Source organism: Aythya marila (genome assembly GCF_965140915.1).
Source record: "Aythya marila genome assembly, chromosome: 4".
Taxonomy (NCBI): Eukaryota; Metazoa; Chordata; class Aves; order Anseriformes; family Anatidae; genus Aythya; species Aythya marila.
The window spans coordinates 52,444,818-52,470,115 of NC_139045.1; the positions used below are offsets into that span (position 1 = coordinate 52,444,818).

Sequence of the window (25,298 nt, forward strand, 5' to 3'; positions counted from 1 at the left end):
TTGTTTCCCAGGACAGTTGCCTTACCCTGTCTGTGTGGCACTTGTTTCCAAATTGACTTCTGATAGGTCGGCTTTCATCCAGGTTCTAAATTTCTGCTGGTCTCATTTTATACAGAAACTAATAAAACCTCTGCTTTACTGAGAATGTATCTTCATGTTGTCTTTTTCAGAGATTTGGGGATTGTTAAAATGTCATATTTTAAAACAGCTGTACATCTGTGTCCCTACCTGGCCTCTCCTAAGAGTTATTTGTTCCCGTTGTGGCCATGCTTCTTTAGGAAATCCTTATTCTAGTGGAATTCAGTTGTTTAAGAGCATAGTTATGGGGATTGGGAGTTTTTATTTATTTAATGATGTGATGCAGACGGCCCCCTCCAATGCTGTCCTGCTAGGGAGGGAAGGCCAGATCACCAGGGAAGTGCAGGGATGCCAATGGCAGTGGGAGGAAGAAGTGGGGGGTAGCAGGGGGGCTGGATTTGGGTTGACTGAAAGCTGATACAGAGCAACAGCTGGAAGGGAGAGAATGAAATCAAAATAAAAGTATCTTTATAAATCATGTGGTTGATGGGTAGTGGGTATTGGGAGACATCTGGGAACGTGAAGGTTGTTCAGGTAGTCTGAGAAAAGGGGAAAGCTGAAAATTAACTTTCAGATTTTGTACTAAATCTTGCACTGAAGATAGAAACAATGGGACTTCTTGTTTTTAGGCTAAAAGATTTTATACTTGGTATTTGACAAGTTTAGGAGCATTTCAGTTAAGATTTTGAATTTGTGATTTGTGATTTTTTTATTCCAGGCTGACCCTGATACGTGTTGTACAATTCTTGGGTCAGATGGGGGTTTTGATACTTAAAGAAAAGTGCTGCACTAGTATTAAGACTGCATTCGTGTAAAGCCAGTAATGGTTTTAGAGGCAGATTCAAAGCAATTATACCCTGTTGTTGTACGGATAAGTTCTGCTTCCATAGTGATCTGTTCACCAACTTGTTGCTTACTGATCGCTTCACAAAAATTAAGATGTTTGGTCTCACCTGCTGCCTGTACTTAAAGCTAAAAGCATACTCTTTCTTTCTCAATGTTTGTTTTTCTGTTGGTATTGAGGGCCAAATTAAACTGCTGTATGACCCGAGACTTCTGTGTGCCTCAAAATTTATGTAAGCTTATTAATGGAGGCCAAGCACTAATAATAAATTTATGCTGCATGTATAGCACAACAGTTCATCTACTCTGACAACATGACCATGAATAATTTATACACATAGTTATCCTGAAATTTGTAGGGGTCATTAGCATTTTAATGAAAAAGATACAGCTGTTGCACTAAATCTTCACTCATTTTTTTCTCCTCCCCCAGCTAAGCGTTTCGATCCGTACTGGGAGAGCAGCGGACGGCGTGCGGTGATGTGCTGACTGGCACTATGGGCAGGCGGTACCCGGGGGCTCACTATCAGCCAAGCAGCTCATGTACGTATGCACTTGGTCTAATTTATTTGTCACTTTATTAATTTGGAAGACGGCTAAGTTTATAATTTTTTTTTGAAATAGTATTTGTGAAAGGATGCTGACACACTCTAATCAATACATGCAGCTCTCCCGTGTGTATACCCAAATGGTAAGTATATGGATTTATGTTCAAACTGCAAAGGCATTTTTGAGAACTTTGGAAATAAATAAAACAAACAAACAAACAAAAAAACAACGTACAGTTTGACTGGACCAAGTCTACAGCCGTGTGCTGTGTTCTGTGTCCATGATTCATTTATTACAGGGTTCAAAAGTTTAGCTGCTATTCCTTCTCACTCCCATCCCAAATTTTTAGCAGCGCGTACCTTCAAGTTAACAGACAGCTTGAGCCTATCCTAAAGCGTCACAGTGCACTATTGCTTTAATTGCTTATAACTGCAACTAACAGCACCAGTTTTGGCTATTGATGTGTTTGAGGTCAATACCATTCACTCTGTATTTTCTCTGAATTGTATCCTCCTAGATTATATTAAGCTATCTTGTACTGAAGGGTGTCTTCTGTGAAAGCGGCGCTTCCTAGGGGGTCCTTTGCCATCAAGAGGGTGGAACTGATGGTCAGGTCCAGTAGAACGTGATTTTGTGAAGTTTTTCTTAACCCCAAGGCTAAATCTTGGAAAACATTTTTACTCTCTGCTGCAGACTAGTTATAGGTGTCATGAAGGAATATGTTAAAATGGTTCGTTAGAAACATTTTAGATGGTACTTTAGCAAAGAGTTTGCCTTGGATATGAACATTGGGATATTGTCAATGCTAGAACTGGGAGAAGAAATGGCTGGTACAGCTTTGATATGTCTTGATATGTTTGAACCACTTGATCTTATATCTAGGAAGTGGCCTTCAAGCCTGGCCTCTCATGCATCCTGCAAGACATGATATCCGTGTCCCAGCCCAGGCTTGAAGCTCAGAGCTTTACAATGATCTTTTGTAATGGTAGATAGTCTATCCCATTTCTACCTAGACAGAACAAGTAATGGGCATTACATTATTGCCAGAAGAGCCTAGGATGTTTTTCCTATTGTCTATTTTAATAGCTGCAGACAGTGATCACAGAATCACAGAATTTCTAGGTTGGAAGAGACCTCAAGGTCATCGAGTCCAACCTTCAACCTAACGCTAACAGCCCTCCACTAAACCATATCCCTAAGCTCTACATCTAAACGTCTTTTGAAGACTTCCAGGGATGGTGACTCCACCACTTCCCTGGGCAGCCTGTTCCAGTGCCTCACAACCCTTTCAGTGAAGAAGTTCTTCCTAACATCTAGCCTAAAACTCCCCTGGCTCAACTTAAACCCATTCCCCCTCGTCCTGTCACCAGGCACGTGGGAGAACAGGCCAACCCCCACCTCGCTACAGCCTCCCTTGAGGTACCTAAAAAGAGCGATAAGGTCGCCCCTGAGCCTCCTCTTCTCCAGGCTGAACAAGCCCAGCTCCCTCAGCCGCTCCTCGTAGGACTTGTTCTCCAGGCCCCTCACCAGCTTCGTCGCCCTTCTCTGGACCCGCTCAAGCACCTCCATGTCCTTCTTGTAGCGAGGGGCCCAAAACTGAACACAGTACTCGAGGTGCGGCCTCACCAGAGCTGAGTACAGGGGGACGATCACCTCCCTAGCCCTGCTGGTCACGCTGTTCCTGATACAAGCCAGGATGCCGTTGGCCTTCTTGGCCACCTGAGCACACTGCTGGCTCATATTCAGCCGACTGTCCACCATCACTCCCAGGTCCTTCTCTGCCTGGCAGCTTTCCAACCATTCCTCTCCCAGTCTGTAGCTCTGCTTGGGGTTATTGCGCCCCAGGTGCAGGACCCGGCACTTGGCCTTGTTGAACTTCATGCAGTTGACCTCAGCCCATCGGTGCAGCCTATCCAGATCCTCCTGCAGAGCTTTCCTACCCTCAAGCAGATCGACACACGCACCTAACTTGGTGTCATCTGCAAACTTACTGAGGGTGCACTCGATGCCCTCGTCCAGATCATCGATGAAGATATTAAAGAGGACCGGCCCCAGCACCGAGCCCTGGGGGACGCCACTAGTGACTGGCCTCCAACTGGACTTGGCTCCATTCACCACGACTCTTTGGGCCCGGCTATCCAGCCAGTTTCTAACCCAACGAAGCGTGCGCCAGTCCAAGCCAAGAGCAGCCAGTTTCTTGAGGAGAATGCTGTGGGAGACGGTGTCAAAAGCCTTGCTGAAGTCAAGGTAGACCACATCCACAGCCTTTCCCTCGTCCACCCAGCGCGTCACTCTGTCATAGAAGGAGATCAGGTTCGTCAGGCATGACCTGCCTTTCATAAAGCCATGCTGACTGGGCCTGATCGCCTGCTTCCCCTTCAAGTGCTGCATGAACTGGAATTGTTTGCCTGGGGAAGGTGGGCTTCTTCTCTGGGGTTCCTCACGGGCAGTCAAACACTGGACAGGCTTCCTAGCAAGGTGGTTGATGTCCCGTGCCTGTCAGTGTGCAAGAGGCACTTGGACAGAGTCCTCAATGGTATGTTTTAACTTCTAGCCCTAAAGCAGTCAGGCGGTTGGACTGGATGATCCTTGAAAGTCCCTTCCAAGTGAACTGTTCTGTTCTGTCATCTGCCAAGTCAGAGGTTAGTGTCAGGAACAACTGATGCCAGAGCTCCTGTCTGAGGACAGGGATAGCAAAACGTCTGCTTCATGGTTGCTTTATTCTTTAGTTTATCCAAGTTTTCCCTTCCTTTAACCTGTTGTGGTCTCTAAGCCAGGAAATTTGCTTTCTTCTTTTGGTTTTGCTGCTGTATGATTTGTGCGACTTCCTGGTGCCTGGCATAATAAGGGCTTTGGGCATCCAACAGTAATGGCATTGAAATTGCCCAGTCTTTGGGAGATACATCTCTGATAGCAGAATAGGTCCTAGTGAAAGTACTGGCAAAATACATCATTTTGTTTTTGTTTTCTTTGTGTAAGTGATGAGTAATTGCAGCATCTCAGTTATTGTATTTCAGGCATCACAGTTGTTGCAAATACAGGAATTGCTTTACCCTCATTTTCTGATCTTCCTGTTGCACTGTTAAGGACTTGGTGCAGTCTTAAGCCTTTGTCTCTGACTTTTCTTTTGTCTGTCTGCATGGATATAGATAACCACCCTTATGTAAATAAATTAATTCTGTGAGGGGAAGAACTAGGTGTGTGCGGAGTATGCCAGTTGTATTGCTCCTTTGTTGGTAAGATGACCTTTCAGTCATTTATGGCACTGACTGCTTTGTTGAATTATTTCATGAATTTAGCAAATGTCGTATTGCGTAGTCTTAGGAAAGGAGCAGAAGTTTTTATATGCAAGGAAACGTAACAGTTTAAATAGAAAACAGCTTATTTGCAGTCCAGTGCTAGGAAATACATTTGAAATACAGGTGCTGAAGGCATAGAAGAAGCAAGATGTTTAAAATGTAAAATTGAGAGTGGTGAATTTAACAGGTGCCTGCTAGTTTAGACTTTTTAAACGTGTAATTAAAGAGAAGTGATGTCTCTTGATTACTACTATGAAGAAAACAGTCTTGGGTGTTTCCTTGTCTCTACTTAACACTGCTTGTCTTGACTTCATACTAAACAGAGCCTCCCTTGTGTGCTGTTTTGGTGGTGGTGTTTTTTTCTGTGTTTTTCTTCTGAAAATTATAGGCTTAACAATGGAAAATCTCCAGCTACTGAGAAGCTACGTTTTGTAAACAGACTTCTCCTTCATGAATTTCTTGTAAGCTTCATTCATACTTTTATCTCTTCTAATATTTGCCTGTAAAACCTACTTTTCTGCAGCGACCCACTTGGAAACACAAGAGTTGTGTTGTTTAGGTAGCCTCAAATTTTCTTTCACACTGGCTAAAATTTTGGTTCTCCACACCAGAGCAAAAGGCTTCTGTATGTCTGATACAGCTTTCTGATGTGATGCCTGTACATAGTCTGTCCCCAGAATAATTAATTTGTGTTAGTTACTGAAGTTGAAGCAAAGAATTTCTGAAAAATTGAAGTTGGTTTCAGTACCATTTTGTTCTCAGAAGACCTGAGAAGCGAGGAAATGCAGGAATTTCTGGGAGGTAGTTTCAGTACTTGCTGACCTTTGGAGTATGCCAGGGCGGAGGCACAGTCCCACACTGGCACTCGCTGGAAGGGACGTGCTTGTGCCTGCAGCTCCGTCTTCATCCTTTCCTTCTGCAGAAGACAGCACCACGTCTGCCTTGCGTAAGTCGCCCTGAGCAACTCTTTGATTCAATCTGCAGTTTCCTGCCCTGTATCTTCTGGCCTTTCCAGACTTCGGTGTAAAGAGATCTTAGTGTGAGACTCAGGTATCAGCACTGCTTGGGTCATGCTCAGGAGGTGCAGTTCTCATAAAGTTGCTGACAAGCTGCATAAAATCATTATATCTTAGATGAGGAAAAGCCAGGAATACAAGGAGTACAATTTACAAAGGTACCCAATGGCACATATGTTGCTCTCCCCCTTAGAGCCTCTCTTGTTTAGGTTTCTACCTTTCCTAGGTTTAGGTTTCTACCTTTTCCAGTCTCTCTGGAGTCTTTCATGACAGCTTCATCAAGGTCCCTTGGGAAATCCTGGCAAAGCCCCAGGACAGGTGCTGGATCCCACAGATAAGAAGTCAAGTCTGTAGCGCTGACCTCCTTTGCCAGCTCACTGGGAGCCTGTGGAGAAAAAGCTTCCTTTACAAACCATGGATGCATATTGACACTTCTCTTTATTTCTTAATACAGTTAAATACTTGCAGGTCATTGCAATACACCAGCTCCCTGACAGGTCCACTTCTTCTCAACGATAAAACTGGAGAAGAGTGCCCTGAAGCTGAAGGTTTCCCAGTAGCTCTGCCACACGTTCATGGACAACCACCACCTTATGGGGCTGTGCAGTGTGTGCACTTTGGTTCCCTCAGTGTAAAAGCACCTTGTAAAGGTCTGAGTTGTAGGTGGTGACAGCACAAGAGAAAGGAGTATTTTAGCTAGCACATCGAGACCTTAAGACTCCTTGCTGAAATCTAGGCCAGTAACGCTAGCAGCTTGTTCTTTGCCACTTGTTTGAAGACTTTCACAGCCAAGTTTGTTGAAACTGAACACACTTTTAGCCACACTTTAGAGGAATATAAATGTCAGTAAGTGCTGTTGCTTTTTTTATTATGTTCTCCTTCCACTTTATTATGGATTGATCTGTTTAGTTTATGGGGACCATAAAGAAAATAGGCATGCAATAAAGCATTGATTTTATTTATAAGCATGCCCTTTTGTTTTATATAAGAGTTCTGTGGGTAAAAGTTTCTCACTGCAGTACAGCAGCATTCTCAAGGAGCTTTACTTGCTTCAGTAGGCCAAAATTAAAGTTATCTCTGTATTCTAGTAGCACAGAAACACTTAGGGGAGTTACTATGGGATATGGGCCTCTTAATCATCTCGCAGCTGCCTGTCAGCTTAAGCAGTACTGCAGCAATTGGTATATAAACTGTTCCTGTGTGGTGAAGTATTTCCTGGTTGTCCCATTAAGGTTTGGTTGAGGACAATACGTAGTTTCACTGGCAAATGTTGAGTCTGGCTGAAATTGTTCTTTGCGTAATGAGCCTTATTTTAAGTTTGGCTTTTAATGGAAGAACAAATTGCAAACTAAAAATGTGGACATGATTTCTGGTTTGATGCACCCTCTGCTCTGAAATACATCTTACTCCATTACTGGGAGAAAGGGATATGTGGGGAGGACACGGGTCCAACTTTAAGACAGTTTTAGCAGATGTGTACATACAATCACCTTGCTTAGCATAGATACAAAATGTTTTTAATATACGTGGAACAGAATGAATGTTGTCAATGTGAAAAATCTGTAGTTCCCTCTCCTTAATAGTCCTGATCATCTCCTTTTACAAAACCTGGCAATCAATTTAATTGTGTTCTAAGACTTGTACTTTTTTTTTGCTCACTTGTCTCAATTTACTGTTTGCAGTTTGAAATGATTTTGAAATGAAAACACCATGAATAAATTAAATTAGGAGGTTTGATTCTTTATATTGAGTCTAAAAATATATACATTTCATTTTCTTTCATTTTCTTTCATATATTTTCTTTCATTTTCTTTTCATATAGAGAGTTTTCTGAAAGGTTGTCCCATTCATTTGGTTTTCAGATTAACATGTGTAGAGCCCAACCTGACATTAAGTACAATCTTATAGTAACAAGAAAACAGTGCAGGTGTACCATGCTCTTTCAAATGTATTTTGAGTTATCAGCTATGAGGTAATTGCTGGCTCAGAACTATTACTACCAGTCTGGGTAATTTGAGGGTAAAAACATTTCTGGATAACCTTATAAGAGCTTAATGTGTAACTAGCCATAAATTTATTATATGTAATTCAGAGGGCAACTGAAGTTTGTTGCAGGTGAAATCCTGATTCCAGGCCACCAGGAACTTAATTGCTAAAATATATTCTTTTAAAAGGCAAACCTGAACTGTCTGTGTATCTGTATATACACATAGTTGTTCCTGGAGAAGCTGTTTGTGCTCAGGCATATGCAGTAGGCTTTGTAGGCTTTGTGGGAATAGTGAAGTGTTTGCAAACTGCAAACAGCAGGCTTGCAGACGAGATGTGTGAGAGGTGGATAATGATAATCGTAATTTTTTTATTTCTTGTTCAGCACAGATGCTGTGCTGGAACTGAGCTCATCCATCACATCTGACAGGGGGTCAGTTAAATTTTTTTTTTTTTTTTGCTCCTTCTGTTAATAATGCTGTCACCTGTGCTAAATCTTTGCTTTTGTTGCCTGTGTCTCCTGACCCAAGAGGCTGGTGCTGCTGAGTTGGTGCCATCGCGAGCAGGTGGAACGCTGGTGTTGCGCTGGATCCTGCCAACCTCTTTAGTCCTGGTCAGGAATCAGTCATCTTTCTAATAGAGCTGCTTCCTGGTTATGGGGTTGTCAGATGATCTAAGTTAAATTTATGTGGAGGCTCAAAATTCCCTGGTCTGCATTCAGCCTGAATCAGTCTAAGTCATTTTGTGTGCCAAACCTGTGACCACCGATTCCCTACTGTTGTTTTATTAAGCACCCGGAAGGACTGCCTGTCCTGCACAGCATTTTGGTTGCTTTGGTTTTCGTAATTCTGATCAGGTCTGATTACATCTTATTTACCTTCAGAATTTGTAAATGCTTTGGGGAGGCACTTGAGACTGAAGTTGCAGGATTTAGAGGACCAAGTCCTCCTTACTTTGTCAGTCTCAACTGCAGAAACTTCAGTTACTATTTCTGAGTTAGTCTCTGTAAGAGAGAATGAAATGAATGCTTGCTCTCTAGAGTGAAGCATGCATTTAAACTAGAGTTGTTTATTTGTAATTAACTAGTCTGAGATATTATCTTTATTTGCAGAGATTCAGTGGTTAATACCTGTAATAATAAAATAAATAAAAGAGCCTAAGGCTCAGAAGTTAAATTTACACAATAGAATAAAAAATAAGGCTGAAGTTCAGTTAATAAATGTCTGAAAACGCGTGGATCAGATGGCAGAAGGTCTTAATATATTTGCTTTCCAGTAGCCAAAAGATAAAACACGCTCCGTCTCCTTGCCGTGACAACCCTGGTTTTGCCTGCCAGACTTTTCCATTCTGCATAGGGGTGAAAATCTGATTAAGGGAAGAAAATCAAATTTGGAGAAGACTTGGTACCTTGTTTTTCCCTTTAGTAAATGCTGGCTTAATCCCGATGGCGTGTCATGGTGACGCCTTCTGTAAATGGCAGCGCTGCTCCTTGTTTCCTGTGGTCACTTGGCTGCAGGACACTCCGAGCAGCGTGAGATGAGCTGGGGTGGTCGGCAGCACGGCGTTTGTCATGGCCAAATCTCTACCGCTCACTTACATGCGTCAAGCTTAATAACATTATAAGGAAAGAAGCAGTATATTTAGCATATTTCTTGATTATTTTTCCCTTTATAGCTGCTAGAATCTGTTTTGTGAGATATTTTGTACCTCGCTTCTTGCTCGGTGAGGAATTGGACTGGAAGGATGGGACGGAGGAAGGAGAAAATGGCAAACGAGAGGGTGTGCTCCACCAAAATGCCATAACTCTTTGCAAGACCTTACGTTGTCTTTTCCTTAAAAACCTCATCGAAAGGCAGATCAACATTATGGATTTCCATTAATAAGCGCATCAGGAGAACACAACCCTGCTGCTGGGCTGGTGCAGTCAGTTGGCAGCGTGGTTAGCTCTGAAGGGAGAAATGTGATTTTGTGGCAGCAGCGGCTGGCAGGCGGGGAAACGGAAGCCAGGAGGGGAAGCTGGTCGCTGGGTGGTGGTTTCAGTGGGGCTACGTGGGCAGAAGGGGCTGGAAATGGGAGAAGCTGCATTCACAAGCAGGTCGGGGAGGTGATTTTGTTGGGTGTGAGGGCAGAGCCAGGGTGGGTGGAGAAAGCGGTGATGATGCCCTGCTTGAGCTTGACTAAGTGGCCTCAAGAGATCCCTCTGATCCTCAGCAGCTCAGAGGTCTGTGTGGAGGAGTCTGCACACAAGTGTGAGGACACATGTGCAAGCTGCTTGCAACCCTGCTCCTTTCCTGCTCTTGTGATCCCCAAGCTGCTCTGTGCCCTTTCAGAGTCTAGGGCTTAGCTTGCTTTGCTGGCTTTGCTGAGCTTTCTCCCCCCAGCCTCCAGGCTTGGTCCAGCAGAGATGTCATTGCCGGAGGGAGCCGTGGGAAGAAAGCCACTGGCTGTAGGAACACCCTTGGTTGCCGTTGTTTACCACAGCATTTCATCCAAGTGTTTTTCCCTCTCCTTTTCCCTTCTGAAAATATTTTATATCCCCTGGAATTTGTGTAGGTACATGGGCTAAAAGGAGCCCTTGATTTGAGTCTTTTAGTCTCCGTTCTGATTTCAGCTGCGTTAATGTAAGCCCAGACTTCATTAGGAGGTTTTCAGCTGAAATCTGTTTATTACCATTTAGCTGGTTTTAATGGAAGAAAAATGGAGATGTGAGAAGATGGTGCTAGGATACTTAATTGTGAATTAATGTTTTAACATTGCCATTTACCCTTTGAAGCTGGGGGATTAGCTAGTGCCAAGCTGGAACCATTCTCTCCACCTGCTTAGGCTTCAATGAGGTGAAGTCTGCAGGGCCTGTGGGCGTAGCCCCACAGCTTGATTTGGTCATTAAACATCTTGTCTTCAGCAGAGAGCCTTGCAGAAGGGAAATCTACTTTATGAAAGGTTTGTATTATTTCTTTTCTATGTTCCCTCGACACGACAGCAGCAGTACTCATAGGCACACAGAAATGCCTTGGCTTCCAGCGTATGCATTGCTTGCATCCAAACCAGAGACTACAGCAAAAGTGGCTTAGCTCCAAAAAGATGGCTATAAGAGGGACCTGTACAGGAGGCAGCTGCATAGTTTGCTTTTAGTGATTCCCTCTGGTTGGATCTGCTCTGCAGACTGCATTTACTAGTTTCATATGCTGGATGTCATTCTGCAAATTGTGCACGTGAATATGCCTTACTGCTGGGTTTATTTTACCAGTGCTGGTGTAGTTTCATGAGTAAGCTATAGGAGAGTAATTGGGGAGGGGGGGGGGACAAAAACAGATTTGCTAACCTCCTGATGTTTTTGCTGCAGTATGTTGTATAAAACTGGAGAATATTGTTGAACTTCTGCTCTTAATAAATCATACATTAAGAAAATGATGTCTGTGTTAGTTTTAATTACTTGTTCTCATTAGTTGTAGACCAGTGACTACCACACTTTGATTGTCAGATAGATTTGAAAGCTCAGTAGATCATCACTGTTATATTATCAGGGTTTGTTTAGAATACTTAAATATTTTATTTTGTGTTTTCCTTTGGTTTTAATTCTTACATGATCCCTCTTTTCAGATTTCAAATTATAATCTATTTCCTGATGCATTGCTGACGCCCTGTGAGCCATGTCAGAAGTACTTCAAGGTCAGATGCCCTTTAAAAGATTCTGCTATGCAAATATATGAAACTTTCTATTTTTTCTTCTTCTTCCCAGGCCCATTTTTCGCTTTCATTCTGCACTTAAAAAAAATGAAAAAAGAGCAAGGATTTTCATTTCTTTTTAACACTGCCTTTTTGAATAAATTCTATTCAGCTTTTTAAAACCTATTCCTATAGATTACATGATGCAAAAAACTCTTATTTCAGTTAAAGCTAAATCAGTCATGCACTAATGTTGTTTCTGTTTGTAATGACATTTTCTCTCTCCTCCTCCCAGCTCTGTAGCGTTTATGACATGATTGAGAAACATCAATAAAAGCCATTCAAGTAATAGTGTTATTTATATTATTATGATGCTTAGAAAACTGGGGCTTTTTCCTGTTCAGCACGTTATGCTGGTGAGAGTGTATTAATCTATCTATAGCTATGTGTGTATATAGCAGACGTATGCAGCTGAGACTGATTTCTTTTTAATAGTAAGCAAGCTAGAATCATTAATGAATTGCTATGACAGATCCTCTACCTACTTCAGTGCTGTCTTAAAGCACCTGCATTTTGCTGATATCTGGGATGGGCTTCCTTTGGGAATAGCTGGGATGGGCTTCCTTTGGGAATAAAGATGTGTTTTGAGCATCGTGGTGTCCTGTATAAAGGAGGTGGGGCAGGCTACCTTTTTCTTTCCTCATGCTGTTCTGTTGTGCAAGCAATTTAGGCTTTCTTTTGTGTATTTAAGCATTTCCTTGCATTCAAATATTTTTCCAGCCCTTCATTTAATCCTGGGTTGGTAGCAACTTCTGACCTTGAAACCCAAAACCTATCCTTGCCATTTGTTTTTCTTCTTTTTTTTCGCCTCTGTTGTTGCTTCTCTTCTTCCCAGCTTTATTCATGATTGAGAGAGGACGGTGCTGGCTGTGCCTCTTGCAGAGCCTGGCCTGGCTCGCGAGCTGACGTCCAGCAAGAGGGCAGGGTGCTCCTCTGTACGCACCTCCCAGTCCTGCTTGTTTGCACAAGCTCGGGAGGGGAGGTGGTACCCAACAAAAGGTTCACACTGACATTTTTCTGCAAACAATCACACTACGAGCAGCCCAATTCGGTGCCCAGCTTATCAGCATTGCTCGGTGGTGGCCAAGGCATCACGTGGAGCCTCTGGAGGCTTTGCTTCAGTCATCGGTCCGCGTGCCAGTGTTAGTCGTAAATCAACTGGGCAGCTTCATCAAGTAGATTAGCAGAAGATAGTGAATCTTGTTTCTGTGTCTCTCCGGGCTTATTCTTACAGTATTTCTGATATGTGAACTTCCAGCTGCAGGATGTTGGCTGAAGATAATCCGGCAGGCGGATACTTAAGCTTTATCAGGGAGGATTATTATTTTTTTTAAAGAAACTTGTTCAGTGGTAGAAAATAGTGGCAAACACGGTAATGCAGCAACTCGACAAAGGACAGGAATAACTTTGGTCTTGTTTCAGATTGTGGCAGTTGTATTTATTGATGAAAAAATAAATGCTTCTTTTAATTTCCTGAAATGTAAAGGAAAACTTAATCTAGTGAAATCCGCAGATATCGTGCAGTTCCACAAACTGCAAAGGTCAGGCAATGGATGAAACTTACTCTGCCCTGTACATTTATTTTTATATGCAACTTCCAAATTGTCAGACTTGAACTGATTCAGAAAAAAACACAAAGCATCAGTCTATAAACAGTTGTGTGTTTTTTTTAATGTTTTTTAGATTAAAATGTGCTTTGGTAAAATTAAGTTGGATCAGACGTGACCTTGCTTGCGCTGGACTTAATTGTTTTTAGGCAAGATTCAGGAAGCAACATCTATTATGTATTTATGGGATGTACGCTTTAAAACTGGCTTTAAATTATGTGATGATTGTGTTTTAGAAGTCTTCCATGACTGAAACTGGAATTGTCAATAGGGTGTTTGTTAACTGTTAGGTGAAGTGACACAGGCTGGTGCACAGTGTGCACGGATGGTCCATCCTCTGAAGAACTTGCAGTTGGTCTATACTGATAGAGAGGTATTTGAGGAAATATCAGAAGTGTGAACTTGTAAAACTTAGTTTAAATTCTGTTTTGAACAAGCTTTAGAAGTTATTCTAGGTGGGTGATTCAAAGAAGAAAGATGAAATTTGGTCTGCTTGGTTTTAAATGGAGTGGAGTGATGGTTGGGAGCACGTGGCTTTGCAAGCCCATGAAAGAGCAGGGAATATGAGTGACTGTGCCTTTGGTTATTAATGCTGTGAAGTGCTCCTTTTCACTGCGTGTTTACATAGATATTTGTTTAAAACCCATATGTTTAACCTCTTGTAAATCTATACAGCAGTCCATTCCATCCGATATCAAACACACAAGGATGCAGCACAGCTCGGCTGGAAGTCTCTCTCATCAGCTAGCTCAGCTTAGAGCTTCTCATTCCAGGGGAAGCCCCAAGCATGTTCCCTGGTGCAGTGTGAGCAGTCAGTGATAGCTGAGAATTGGTACCAACAGAAAGGGTGTTCTGTGCTGTGCCAGGTGGGAGCCATTTATCAATTGGCCTCTTCTGTGGTTGCCAGCTATCAAAGCACTGTGAGCACTGCAGCGTGCAGGTGGAGGTGCTCAGGGAGTGTTTGTGCAGATTAGTGGGAGCCGTGAACAGACAGCAGAGGAACATGTGATATTTCTTAAAAATCATTTCTTCAGAGTCTAAAAATGTATTCCCTCAAGAAACTGTATTTTTCAGAGTGTGAGCTGTACCCCAGCTAATTAAAATCAGAAACTTGTCCACAAAGAGAAGACTGGTTTTATTTAACTGTGACGTGTAGTCTTAGGATGTATGTCACATCCTTAAGCTTGAAGTTTGTGAGCTGTAGAAATAGTGACCCATCTTCATCTCTGGAGTAGTCTCCTTTTAAGTGGATTGAACTAGAGCAGGACATTATGGAGTGATTTTTGATAACTATCTCCCCCCCTCCCAGAAATCGAGTACAGTTTTGTGTAACACAGTGCTGTGTCTAGCAAAGCATCCAGGTTGCTTCCTCCTCTTTTTGTCTTCCCTGTCTCTCCTCTCTGCTTTCTGACCCTCATCCCTCCTTCCCACAAAAAGAGAATAAAGAAAATAAAGAAATGGCAGAGAAATTTCTGATGTTAAGAGGCAGGAGCAGGCTGGCCAGCCAGGCTGACAGTTAGCAGTCAGTGAGAAAGGAGCAACATCTGCCTGCAGTCTGTTCACAAATTTCTCAAATATGGCTTGTCACTAGGAAGCAGAATAACGGGGTCCTTACCCTCTTCCTCCTCTGAGGTGGTAGTGGTGCAGAACTAAAATAAAGCGACAACCTGGGCAGTGCTTGGACTCCGAGGTGTTTGCCATGGGCTCCTCTCCTATCCCCTGCAGTCCCCTTGGGCCACAGAAACTCCGACAGAAAAAAACCTGCATCCATTATATAGGGTCAAGCTTTCTGCTCGTTTCTCAGCTTCACAGTCCTGATCTCTCCCTGTTTTTCTGCCTCTGTTTTTCCTTATTAAATAAGCTAAGTTGTCTATTCTCTTACCCGCTTAGGTTGTGGTCATTTTCCTACTGTAAAGCGAATACGTAAAGTGCCGCATCCCTTCACCAGAAGCCCTGGCAAAATACTCCGTAACGAATGTGTTTCATGGCTGCTCCTTTTTTGCTCTTGCAGTCGATTCCGGTGTGGACGCGCTGGCGGTGTTTATGGCAAGCAGCAGCACACCTGACGCCGTGAATCGCAATAACCCCGCCACCCCGCCGACCACCCTCCACCTGCGCTCCTCTCACAACGAGCTGCTGAACGCGGAGATCAGGCACGCCGAGGCCAGGAACAGCACCCCCCCCAAATGCAGGAAGAAATACGCCCTGACGAACATTCAGACGGCCATGGGCCTTTCCGACCCTGCAGCGCAGCCCCTTCTGGGGAGCAGCTCTGCCAACATAAAGCTAGTGAAGAACGGAGAAAACCAGCTGAGGAAAGCGGCAGAGCAGGGACAGCAGGATCCCAACAGAAACCTCACTACCACGGCAGGCATGAACGTAACTTCTGAGAAGTTTGAAGGTAAAGAGCCAGCCCCGCAGGATTCCTCCGGCTGTGAAATATTACCCATGCAGCCCAGGAGGACCAAGAGCTTCCTGAATTACTATGCAGACCTGGAGACATCCACTAGAGAGCTAGAGCAGAGCTTTGTGGCGATGGAGGATAAATCTGCCCAAAGCAACAGCCAGGCTTCTACCATTATTGTCAATGGGGAGGCCCTGCCCCGGAAACAAAACAAGCAGTCAAGCCCAGAGGATGGCCAAACTGCCACGGTGTCTTCGAGCCCTGAGACTAAGAAAGACCACCCGAAAACGGGGGCCAAAACGGACTGTGCGCTCCACAGGATTCAAAACCTGGCTCCGAGCGACGAGGACTCCAGCTGGACCACACTGTCCCAGGACAGCGCTTCGCCGAGCTCACCCGACGAGACAGGTAGGCGAGCAAAAACTGCTTGTAGTTTTGGGAACATGTTGCTGAGTCTTCTCAGCTGGTGGCTGGAAGGAATGAGGCGACTCAGCACTGCTTTTAGTGGGGAAGGGGTTGAAAGACAAATGCTGGGCCACCATACAGCTCCCCATCCTTCAGGGAATGCTTGGCAGCCTCCTGTTTGGTCATAGTGACTTGCCTTTCCCTTTAGGAAGGGCGCTGTCAGCTGCTGTATTCAGGGCCCTAAAAATCAAGAGACCTTAATTTTCGCAGTAATTCCTAACTGCCTCAACACCATCACTAATAGATGAGCTCACCATTGCTAGTTTGTGATTGCTTCACTGCTTGGTGGGTAGTTGTTATGAGATGTACCTAACTGTCTGGAGGTGCCTGGTAATTAATAGGCATCATTGCCTTATATTTGCCTACAGATGGCAAGCAGAAACCGTTCTGAGTAAGAACTGTTGCTTTTGAGCAAGGATTTCCAGGCACAGAGATTTTAGTTTTCTATTTTGACTCTGTGAGCATCCCCACTCCACTCCCAGTCACTTGATATACTTTTATATACTTTTCAAGACCCATTTAACTTGGGTCATTTAACTAATGTGTTTGATTTTTTTATGCAGCAGCTCCATGCAGTAATTCAGAAGCTGAAATCGTGGCGTGTCATTTTTTGAAAGCCTGGGCTCATTAATTATTTGAGCAGTAATGGTGACTTCTGCACGGGCTTTGTTGTGATTTACAACACGTCTGTATTGTTTTTAAACAGCAGAGATCTCATTTATTCTGGTTCATGGACTTTGTAGATAGACTTGGATATAAAAAAAAAAAAGATACGACTGTCAAAATGAGGGCAGGCAGTGCGATTCTCAAGGTGATGTGTGGCTAAACAAATGTGTCGCATGTTGTTTGTATTTAAGTGACTTCATTTATTACAGTGTAGAGTTGTTGTACTGTTTGTAGGTTGCAGTGATCCAAATTCACAGCTTCATTACACGTCTATAGCATTTGTGGCAGTCTCAGTTGTGTGTGATTACAACAAATAGTGAGTTTGATTTTTTAGTGTGTTTTTTGCTACACACAGCAAGAAGTCCCCACCCACTACGTGACACACACTGGATCCTCTGATCTTTTCTGACGCGTAACAAACCTTTTGCTGTTCAGAGAACGTTTGTGCAGTCATCTCTTCGTGTGCAAAATGAAATTTGTTTTCAGTTGACTGAGATTGCTGCCTGTGTGTCCTGAGCAATAATGTGAATTCAAGGTGTGTGGCAGCACTGATGGCATTTGCTGGAGAAAACATCAGTAGGAGGTTTTTAGATAACAATGCTGAGTGTGTCAGCTCTGCCTTTGTGCTTGCCGCAGGCTTGGGGGCAGAAATGTGGGTAGAAGATTTACATGCAGTGAAAACTAAATGAGAATAATTCCAAGTAACTTAATTAAATAAGGGTCACCTAGGATGAGCTGGTGTAAGTTTTGTCTCTCTTTCTGTTAATTAACGTGTTTAATTTTTTTCTTCCAAGCTGTGTATTGCCCCTGTGTCACGTCCAGGCTCTTTCAGCACTCAGCAAAGAGGATTTTCTGGGCTATGTTTAGGGGCTGGCAGCTTTGCTAATGCTTGATAGGACGGGTACCACCAGGGCTCCTCTCTGCCCCTGCACCTGGGCAGGAGGAGTGCACTGCATGTGGTCCTCCAACCCTTGTGCTCGTGCCTCAGCAATTAACGGCAGCGACCAAAGGGAGAAGGGCATCCAGGAGAAAAATCTGCAAAAGCAGACAGTTTTAGTTATATGGCTTCTGGGAAGGGAAAAAAGATGCAGTTTCAAGAACAGTTAATCCATTAAATAGTGAGAGGAGATGCCTGGAGAATTATTAATGTCCAAGCCAGAGATACCGGGTACTTTGCAGTACGTGGATGAAAATTGCAATATGCTGCTTTCAGGTCTGTTGGATCGTTTTGGCATTCTCATCTCTCTCACACAACTTTCCTATCTTGGTTAACTGAATGTCTGGGGGTTTTCGTGGTTTATTTCCTTTTACTTGTTTTTGGAGGTATGGAATTCAACAACCCTGAAGAATTTACTCTCAAGTTTAACTGCGTGCGCTGGGGATGCATCACTGCTTAGACAACGTCCTCCTGAGCTGTTTTTCAGGCAGGAGGCTCGTCTTTGTGATCTCGTGAGAAGGTGTTTTCAGGAGACTGGCCTCTTTTTCTGAGTCAGGAGGCAAACATAACACCGCCCAAGTTCAGGAAGCAAAACAACTTCTGGTCAACGACTGGCTGGATATTAAACAGACATTAATGCGGTTAATTAGTAATACTGTTAAACAAATGTAATGGAGCCAATTAATGACAAGCACAGTATGGTACGCTGTTAGGGTTGTGGCTTGAGGATGCTCCTTTCTCTTCCAAAGAAGTTCTCTGTATCCACAGCTGGACAAGAAGAGCACTGACTTCAGCCGTCAGAGGTTTTTATGAGGTCTTACAGTTTTCTGACCGTCTTACTGAGATTCAGTGCTGCAGAAAAGAAAGTGTCCAGGCTGATTTGAGAAGCAGGAAAGAGCTGTGGACAGCAAACCAATACTTTGCTAGAGGTGCTTAGCAAGAGTCAAGCCCGAATGGGTTTCGTGCAGCCTTTCCCAGAGCTGATTCTCTCCCAGCACTGCAGGTGGCCCTCCCCGAGCAGGCGAGCTTTCCCCTGCTGCCCTCAGCCCCCACAGTGGGGGAAGAAATAATTTGTTTGCCCAAAACCCAAGAAAAATACTGGAATTTAATTTTGCTTCCTGTTTCATCATCGTTTGAAGCCTCCTGAAGATGGGGAAGGAGACTAAGAACCCCTGATCCATGAGGAGGAAGGCCCTTGGGGTCTGTACAGCTACAGCTTTATTTTATTTTTATTTTTTTTTGCGGCTGAGCAGGGACAGCAGCCTCCCCCCGCTGCCCAGCTTCTCAGCCCTTGGCTCACGCAGCGTGCTGTTTCTCCCTGGATGAAAATATCAATCAAAGGGGAGTCAAAAGTGCAATTTTCCTCCTTTCAGGCAGCGCTGCTGCTGGATGTGAGTGCCATACGCTGAACGCCTGCCTGCTGCTGCTCTCCCAGCAAATGCAGGATGGCAGCTTAATAGCTGGTTACAAACAAACAAGTTCAGCCCCGTGCAGAAATGACAGCAATGAGACTGGCCCTTGGGGATTGGGAGTTTGAATCTTGTAAATAGATCCTGCTATGCTGAAGTAATAGTGTGTCTGGCTGGAATAGCCCCCTAATACAATAAAAATTGCAGCAAATCATGAACTAGTCAGAAAGATTTATACCAATGGTCAGTCCTGCCCCTGATTTTAACCAGCGTCTTTGACAAAATTAAAATGAATGTCCTTTAAAAGCGCCCGTTTTCCTCTGCAGTACCTATCTGATACAGACAACAAGTATGTTATTTACTACAGAACATGTTTTCTCTGCTCCTGAGTGTGGAAAAAGATTTATGGTGGTAGGAATCCAGTCAATTACACTTGGGCTAAACCCAAGTCCTGTAAAGCCGGGGACAGAATATACTGTCACCTAACAGTTATAGGATTCCAAGTAAACACCCCATTTTCACTGACTTTCAGGAGGGCAATGTGGTTATTTGTACGACGTCCACAATAATGATCAGCGTTCAGGGCCTACTGGTGGGAGGCCATAAAATAAATGGAAGTTGGTAGAAAATTGAACTTGAGAGGTGCCTCTTGGGCACCCGCTGCGGCTGTCGGTTACCCGGAGCTGCCCAGGGGCAGCCAGGTCAGCCTTCCTGGGGTTCTTAAATCCTCAGCTTCTGTTCTCAGAGAAGTGCTCTGCCTTGAAACACGAAGTTTTCAAGGTGAAGAGGGGTGATCAGCACCCTTTTGCATTTGGACACTTCATAAAAATAGGTATATAAATTGAATTAACATGCATAAATTCAGGAATTGGAGAACAGATGTTTTACACAGCAGCGATGAACATCCTCTCCCAAACTGTTACCAGCACCAGGGATTTGGGGCTATACAGGACACGTTGTGTAGTCACAGCTGTAGTTTCATCCTTGCTGTTTACCAGACAGATACAGAAGGGTTCTTTGTTTTGTCAGAGCCATTGATTTCCCTCCCCTGGGAGGCTTGATCCAGCTGCCTGCCTCCTGTCCCCGAGGTGCCTGGCAGTGTCCCAGGTGAGCACAGAGGCAGAAACGAGGGCTTGAGCTGTGGAGGATCGACTGCAGGCTAAGCAAGACACGCATCAGATAGCACTCACAGAGCGTATTAACCAGCTGGAGAGAGCCTGCAACATCTACCCTGCAGCGCAGAAAAGAAATTTGTTCCTTTCCTGGGCCTGGCTTTGCTTTAAACATCGCTCCCTGGTAACCTCTGCGACATGGTGCCTGTGGGGTCGGGGATGTTTGTGTCATATTCTTTGCAAACACAGCTCTCTGCAGCGTGACATCTCTGAGTGCTCTGGGGCCAGAGGACATCGAGCTGACAGTTGTCTTCTAGTGGCCGTGCATTGGCTACCAACACCGTGCCAGCTCAGTGCTTTGCCCAAAATAACGTCAAATACAGACCCATCCTAGCGCATCCTAGCTGACATTGCTTCATTAATTTTGATTTATTTTTTTTTTTCTGCCTGAACTTCTGACCACTCGATAGGAGTTTAAGAAGCTGTCTTATTTTGCCTGTGATGCATCACTTCTTGTACACTGCTGGTCTTTTTGTGGATGTCTTACTTGGTGGTGTAGCAAAGCACACAATTCCTGGTCTGGATGAAAGCAGAGCGCTGCTTTAAGTGCTGTGCTATGGTTGTGAGTTGTTTTAAAATCAGCATTTTCACTCAGTAAAATATATGGCTGTGGGGTAATTAATGCCTATGTAGCTGGAGGTTGTGGTGAGACGATGTAGGAAAGTGAATGTTGGCATTGTACTACCACCAGAGTGGAAGCTAGAGCGTGGTTTGCAAGATCTTCAGATCCAAAAGTTTTCCCTGACTGTGTAAATTACATTGTTTTGTGGTGCCAAGGGACATTTGGATTTGCCTCTCAGGGCTCATTGTATAGAAGAGGCTTCTGAGCATCTGTAGGGAAAACTTGGGTTCCAGGAGTGATGGATGGGTAGCTTCATGTTTCTTACTTGACAAATGATTTCTGGGGGCTTTTCAAGCTTCTGTTGTTCCAGGGGTGTACAAGTCTCTCTCATCTGAGATTATGGAAAGGAGTTCAGTTTCAGTCAGACACATTACCACGGAAAAGGGAAGTGAAAACAACCTCACAGAAGGAATTCAGAGGAGGTAATGGGAAAAAGTCAGGATCCTAATGGCCCTTTCAGAAGGATGTTAAGGAAGGAGGCTGTGCAGAAGAAAATCCACCACTAATAGCAGACTAACAGTCTTTCTTTTTTCTTTTATAAAAAAAAAATAAAAATCAGTTCATAAAGCTGTAAAAGTAATAGCTTATTAAGACCAAAATTGATCCAGCAAACCTCTGCCTCAGCACTTCTGAATGGTGCATAAAACCCAGACCGAATTTCATTCCGCCTGACTGATGCTTTTGAAATGGGTGCTGAAATCTGCAGGGGAGGGAAGGAAGACCCATAGCTACCTTTGGAAAGGCTCTTAACCTGCAGACCACTGTTCCTTAAGGCAAAATGAATATTTAAGAGTAGCTGACAGCAGAGAAGGGTGGGCTGGGTGTGTTGTGTGTGCTGCCCTGGCACGCTGGAGCAGGCCAGGTCCTGGTTTGCCACCTGAGGTGCTCCTGTGCCTCAGCTGCAGTAGGTGCGATAAAGGAATGGTGTTGGCACTCGGGTGGGGGCATCTATTGATGCCTGTATGAACCTGGGCAAAAAGCATCTAAGCCCCCTTTATTCCTGGATTTCACAGAACTCAGCAGTCTGCCCCAGTTACTCCACTGAGGGATGTCAGGAAGAGCCGATGCTTTGGTCCTGTTGCTTTCCATGTGCTTCAAGCTGGGCCTACAGGAGTCACTTAAACTTGCGCTTTCTTACAGAAAAGTAAAGTTTCTTATAGAAGTCGTGAAAACTCACAGCAGGCAAAACCAGAGGAGCTTTGGATGAAAGTCTTTTTCAATCCTGAAGTACCTTTAAGAGAAAACGAAATCCTTGCTGAGGGTTGGGTTCAGGCTGTGGTAAAGGAGATGTAAGTGCAGTGAGGAGCACAGACCTAACCTGGGGGAGCTCCTGCCCTGCTGTATCCACACCTGGAGGCCTCTCTCTTCATCTCCCCAAGTTCATGGCTCATTCAGACCCCAATCTTTCAGTGCACCGGTTCCTTACATGCATACCTCTCACACCGTTCAGCTTTCAGTGACTGAAATTGAATTCGGGAGAGGATTTGTGTGGTGGGCCTTGGCATGCCTCACAGAACTGGCTCTGAACTCAGGCTTCGCTTGAGAGTGGGTATTTGCTCCCTGCCCTAAGGGACGTGAAGCCTTTTTTAAGCAGTCCCATGAAAACATGTACATTTGCCATTAAAACTCAATTGCTTGATATTTCCTGGTGACAGGACGAGGGGGAATGGGCTTAAGTTGAGCCAGGGGAGTTTTAGGTTGGATGTTAGGAAGAACTTCTTTACTGAAAGGGTTGTGAGGCATTGGAACAGGCTGCCCAGGGAAGTGGTGGAGTCACCATCCCTGGAAGTCTTTAAGAGACGTTTAGATGTAGAGCTTAGGGATATGGTTTAGTGGGGACTGTTAGCGTTAGGTCAGAGGTTGGACTCGATGACCTTGAGGTCTCTTCCAACCTAGAAATTCTGTGATTCTGTGATATCAAGATGTGTGGAGCCCCTGGGTGCTCAGCATTAGGCCGTAAATGTCCAGTACCAGGATGCCACAGAGCCTAGGGTAATGACATTACGTGGGTTTCCTGTAGGGTCTGAGATTGGGATTTCTAAAGCCAGCAGAGTATGCCCTTCATTTTGCACAGTGAATCTATCCATGATACTCAGAGACGAGAAATCCTCAAGCTGAGGGGAAGAACAGCTCCAGATCCCATGGGTGTGTTTTTTCTGCCTGCTCTCTGTGTCTGGGGCATTTGAAGCTTAAATCTGTTTTTATACCGTATTATGATACAGGGGTTGTTTTTAACCACTACTTGTTATGTAGGCATTATATACGCACATCACTTGGTATTCTGGACTAATTTATAACTTAATATCAAGTAGTCAGTCTTAGAACTGTTCAAGAAACTGTCTTAAATTGTTGTTTTTTTTCCCTAAACAGTGTCATAATTTAACATTAATTCAACTAATTCTTCCAATTATTTTCTTTTTAATAGCTTTTCAATTCAGATTCTGCAGGGCTAAATTTAAAAATTAAGCCCTTCTTCCATTATTATCTCAGAGGTAGTTGCAATGAACTGACATGGGCACAGTAGCACTGTCATAATACTCAAATAACAGTTGTAAAACTGTAGGGTGCATTTCTTGTTTGTGTGTAAGCAAGCACCACAGGATAAAATACTCTAAATCTAAGGTTATAGCTTCTAAAAAGGGAAGGAAGTAGATTTTGGCTTTCCATGAACCTGAGAAGTTCTTGATAAGGAAGAGAAGAGCCCTTCCTCCTCCCCATCTCAAAATGAAAGCCAATTTGAGAATGCATGTCTCAAATTGTCCAAATTAGCTTTTGAATTAGAATATATTCCCATTCAGGCCTTAATTTAATTTTTACTTTTACTCTGCAAGAAAGAGAAAGTCAGTTATCCTGGTCATTTTGGCTGACATGATTCTTGGCTTTGCTTAAATTATTGATTATAACAAGGGGAGGGACTTTGTGATGAGAACAGCGCTCCTGCTAATAGAAGCCTTTCACTAAATCAATTTCTACCATTGCTGCAATGCACCTCCGGGGAGTTAGAGGTTAGCAGCCTTAAGAAGAATTTTGTCCTCAAAGAGTGGATATTTGCCATACGTTTTTCTAAACCTTCTCATGTTTATACAGGCAGCTAAGGGGAAAAAAAAAAAAAAAAAAAAAAAAAAAAAAAAGAGAGAGAGAGAGAAAAACACCACAAGTATATTTCCGGGGTTGATTTGCAGGGTGAGGGGCTGTTCTGGTCCAAAGTTGAGCTGATTAAATCTTGATGTGATTGATATCCAGGGGCTTGTGGGCTGAAAGTACTGTTTCAAAAGCTTGTCTCCTGAGCAGAGTCAGTCAGAAAATATATCAAATCAATGTCTTGCAAGCTGGAATCAATTCAGTAGAGAATACACTGTATGCACACACTGCTGCAATTCCTCTGTAGCAAGCTCTCTCAGTTTTTCTTGGCTTCCTAGAAAATGCAGTCATTTATATGGTCAACATGTGGTGTTTCCTCTGTTATATCTACCGTCAGTGGAATAGGGGTGGCTTGTCCTTTCTCCCACCCAAAGCACCATTCCTCGTTAGACTAATTAAGTAAGTGTCTGTTTAAGCATAGCAGTGTGTTTTCCCATATTTGAGCTGGAAACTGATTTGGAGGTACAACCCAGAAGGAGAATATGAAGCTGTTGGGACATGCACAGAGCAAACTTTAAGGATGCTGGTAGCAGATCAGTACGTGTTGAACTATATGGGAGCATCTGGTAACTGTAAGTAACGCTTTCTTTTTTATTCTACTTCTTCCAAGCTATGGTTTATAGTGCCTCTTAGCTCTGGGTGTTGAATACAGTTAATTCATTTGTTAATAAAAATGGAGCAGTGGAAGATCAGCTGATATGTGACAAAGGCAGCGTGCATGGTGCAGAGTAAATACTGTAAAGGTGTCATTTCTGGATGCTTGGCTTGTCACTTAAGGAGTGAATTGACAAGTGATGTTTTAGATTTGTGATCCATAGAGCGTGAAGGTTTTTACATAGGTTGGAAATCCATTGTGAATTGGACTTTTATTTTCTCCTTCACGTGTCACAAATGCCTCCCCTGGGACTGCTTTATTTAATGCAGCCGAGGGAGGGGTGCGTGGGGGAAATCTGGCTAGAGCAGTACCTGCAGTTGTTCCCTGAAGTTCAAGGTAAAGCAACTTTTGATATACCGAGTGAGCTTTGGGGGGTTACAAGGGTGAGCTGGTTTACAGCTACTATTTGATAGGTATCTGTCAAAGAGTGTTGACTGACATCTTGGAAACTTTTTTTGTCTGTTTTTAGTGACCACCAGTTTTGCCAGTCCTAAATCAATCAGTTTGGCTGGCTCAGAAAAATGATCTTTGGTCAGGAAGCTGGTCCACACAAAACCTTACTGTAAACAGTTTTTTTTTTGTCTTCGTTTGTGGAATTGTAATTAAATAATGTAACTGTATTTGCTCCTTCCAAAACCGAGCAATAAGAAATAGTGTTCTGTTTTGGTGTTTGTAAAAATCATTTCAAATTCAATTCTTTTTTTGTAGGTAAGCCAACATCAC

The 25,298-nt window shown here is 43.6% G+C and overlaps 1 protein-coding gene across 13 annotated transcripts in view; it reads left to right on the plus strand.

Moving 5' to 3' along the window:
* APBB2 (amyloid beta precursor protein binding family B member 2) overlaps positions 1-25,298 on the plus strand; it is a 158,458-nt gene that overhangs the window by 58,658 nt on the left and 74,502 nt on the right. For 10 of the 13 annotated variants that reach the window (XM_082759979.1, XM_082759981.1, XM_082759982.1 and 7 more), the window contains 2 exons: positions 1,355-1,464; positions 15,116-15,916. In XM_082759979.1, coding sequence (XP_082616105.1) covers positions 1,419-1,464; positions 15,116-15,916 — 847 coding nt within the window. In that variant the 5' untranslated portion in view covers positions 1,355-1,418. Of the gene's footprint in view, positions 1-1,354; positions 1,465-1,545; positions 1,613-11,371; positions 11,441-15,115; positions 15,917-25,298 lie in introns of all 13 variants that reach the window. The other 3 variants (XM_082759972.1, XM_082759985.1, XM_082759973.1) reach the window with 2 other exon arrangements.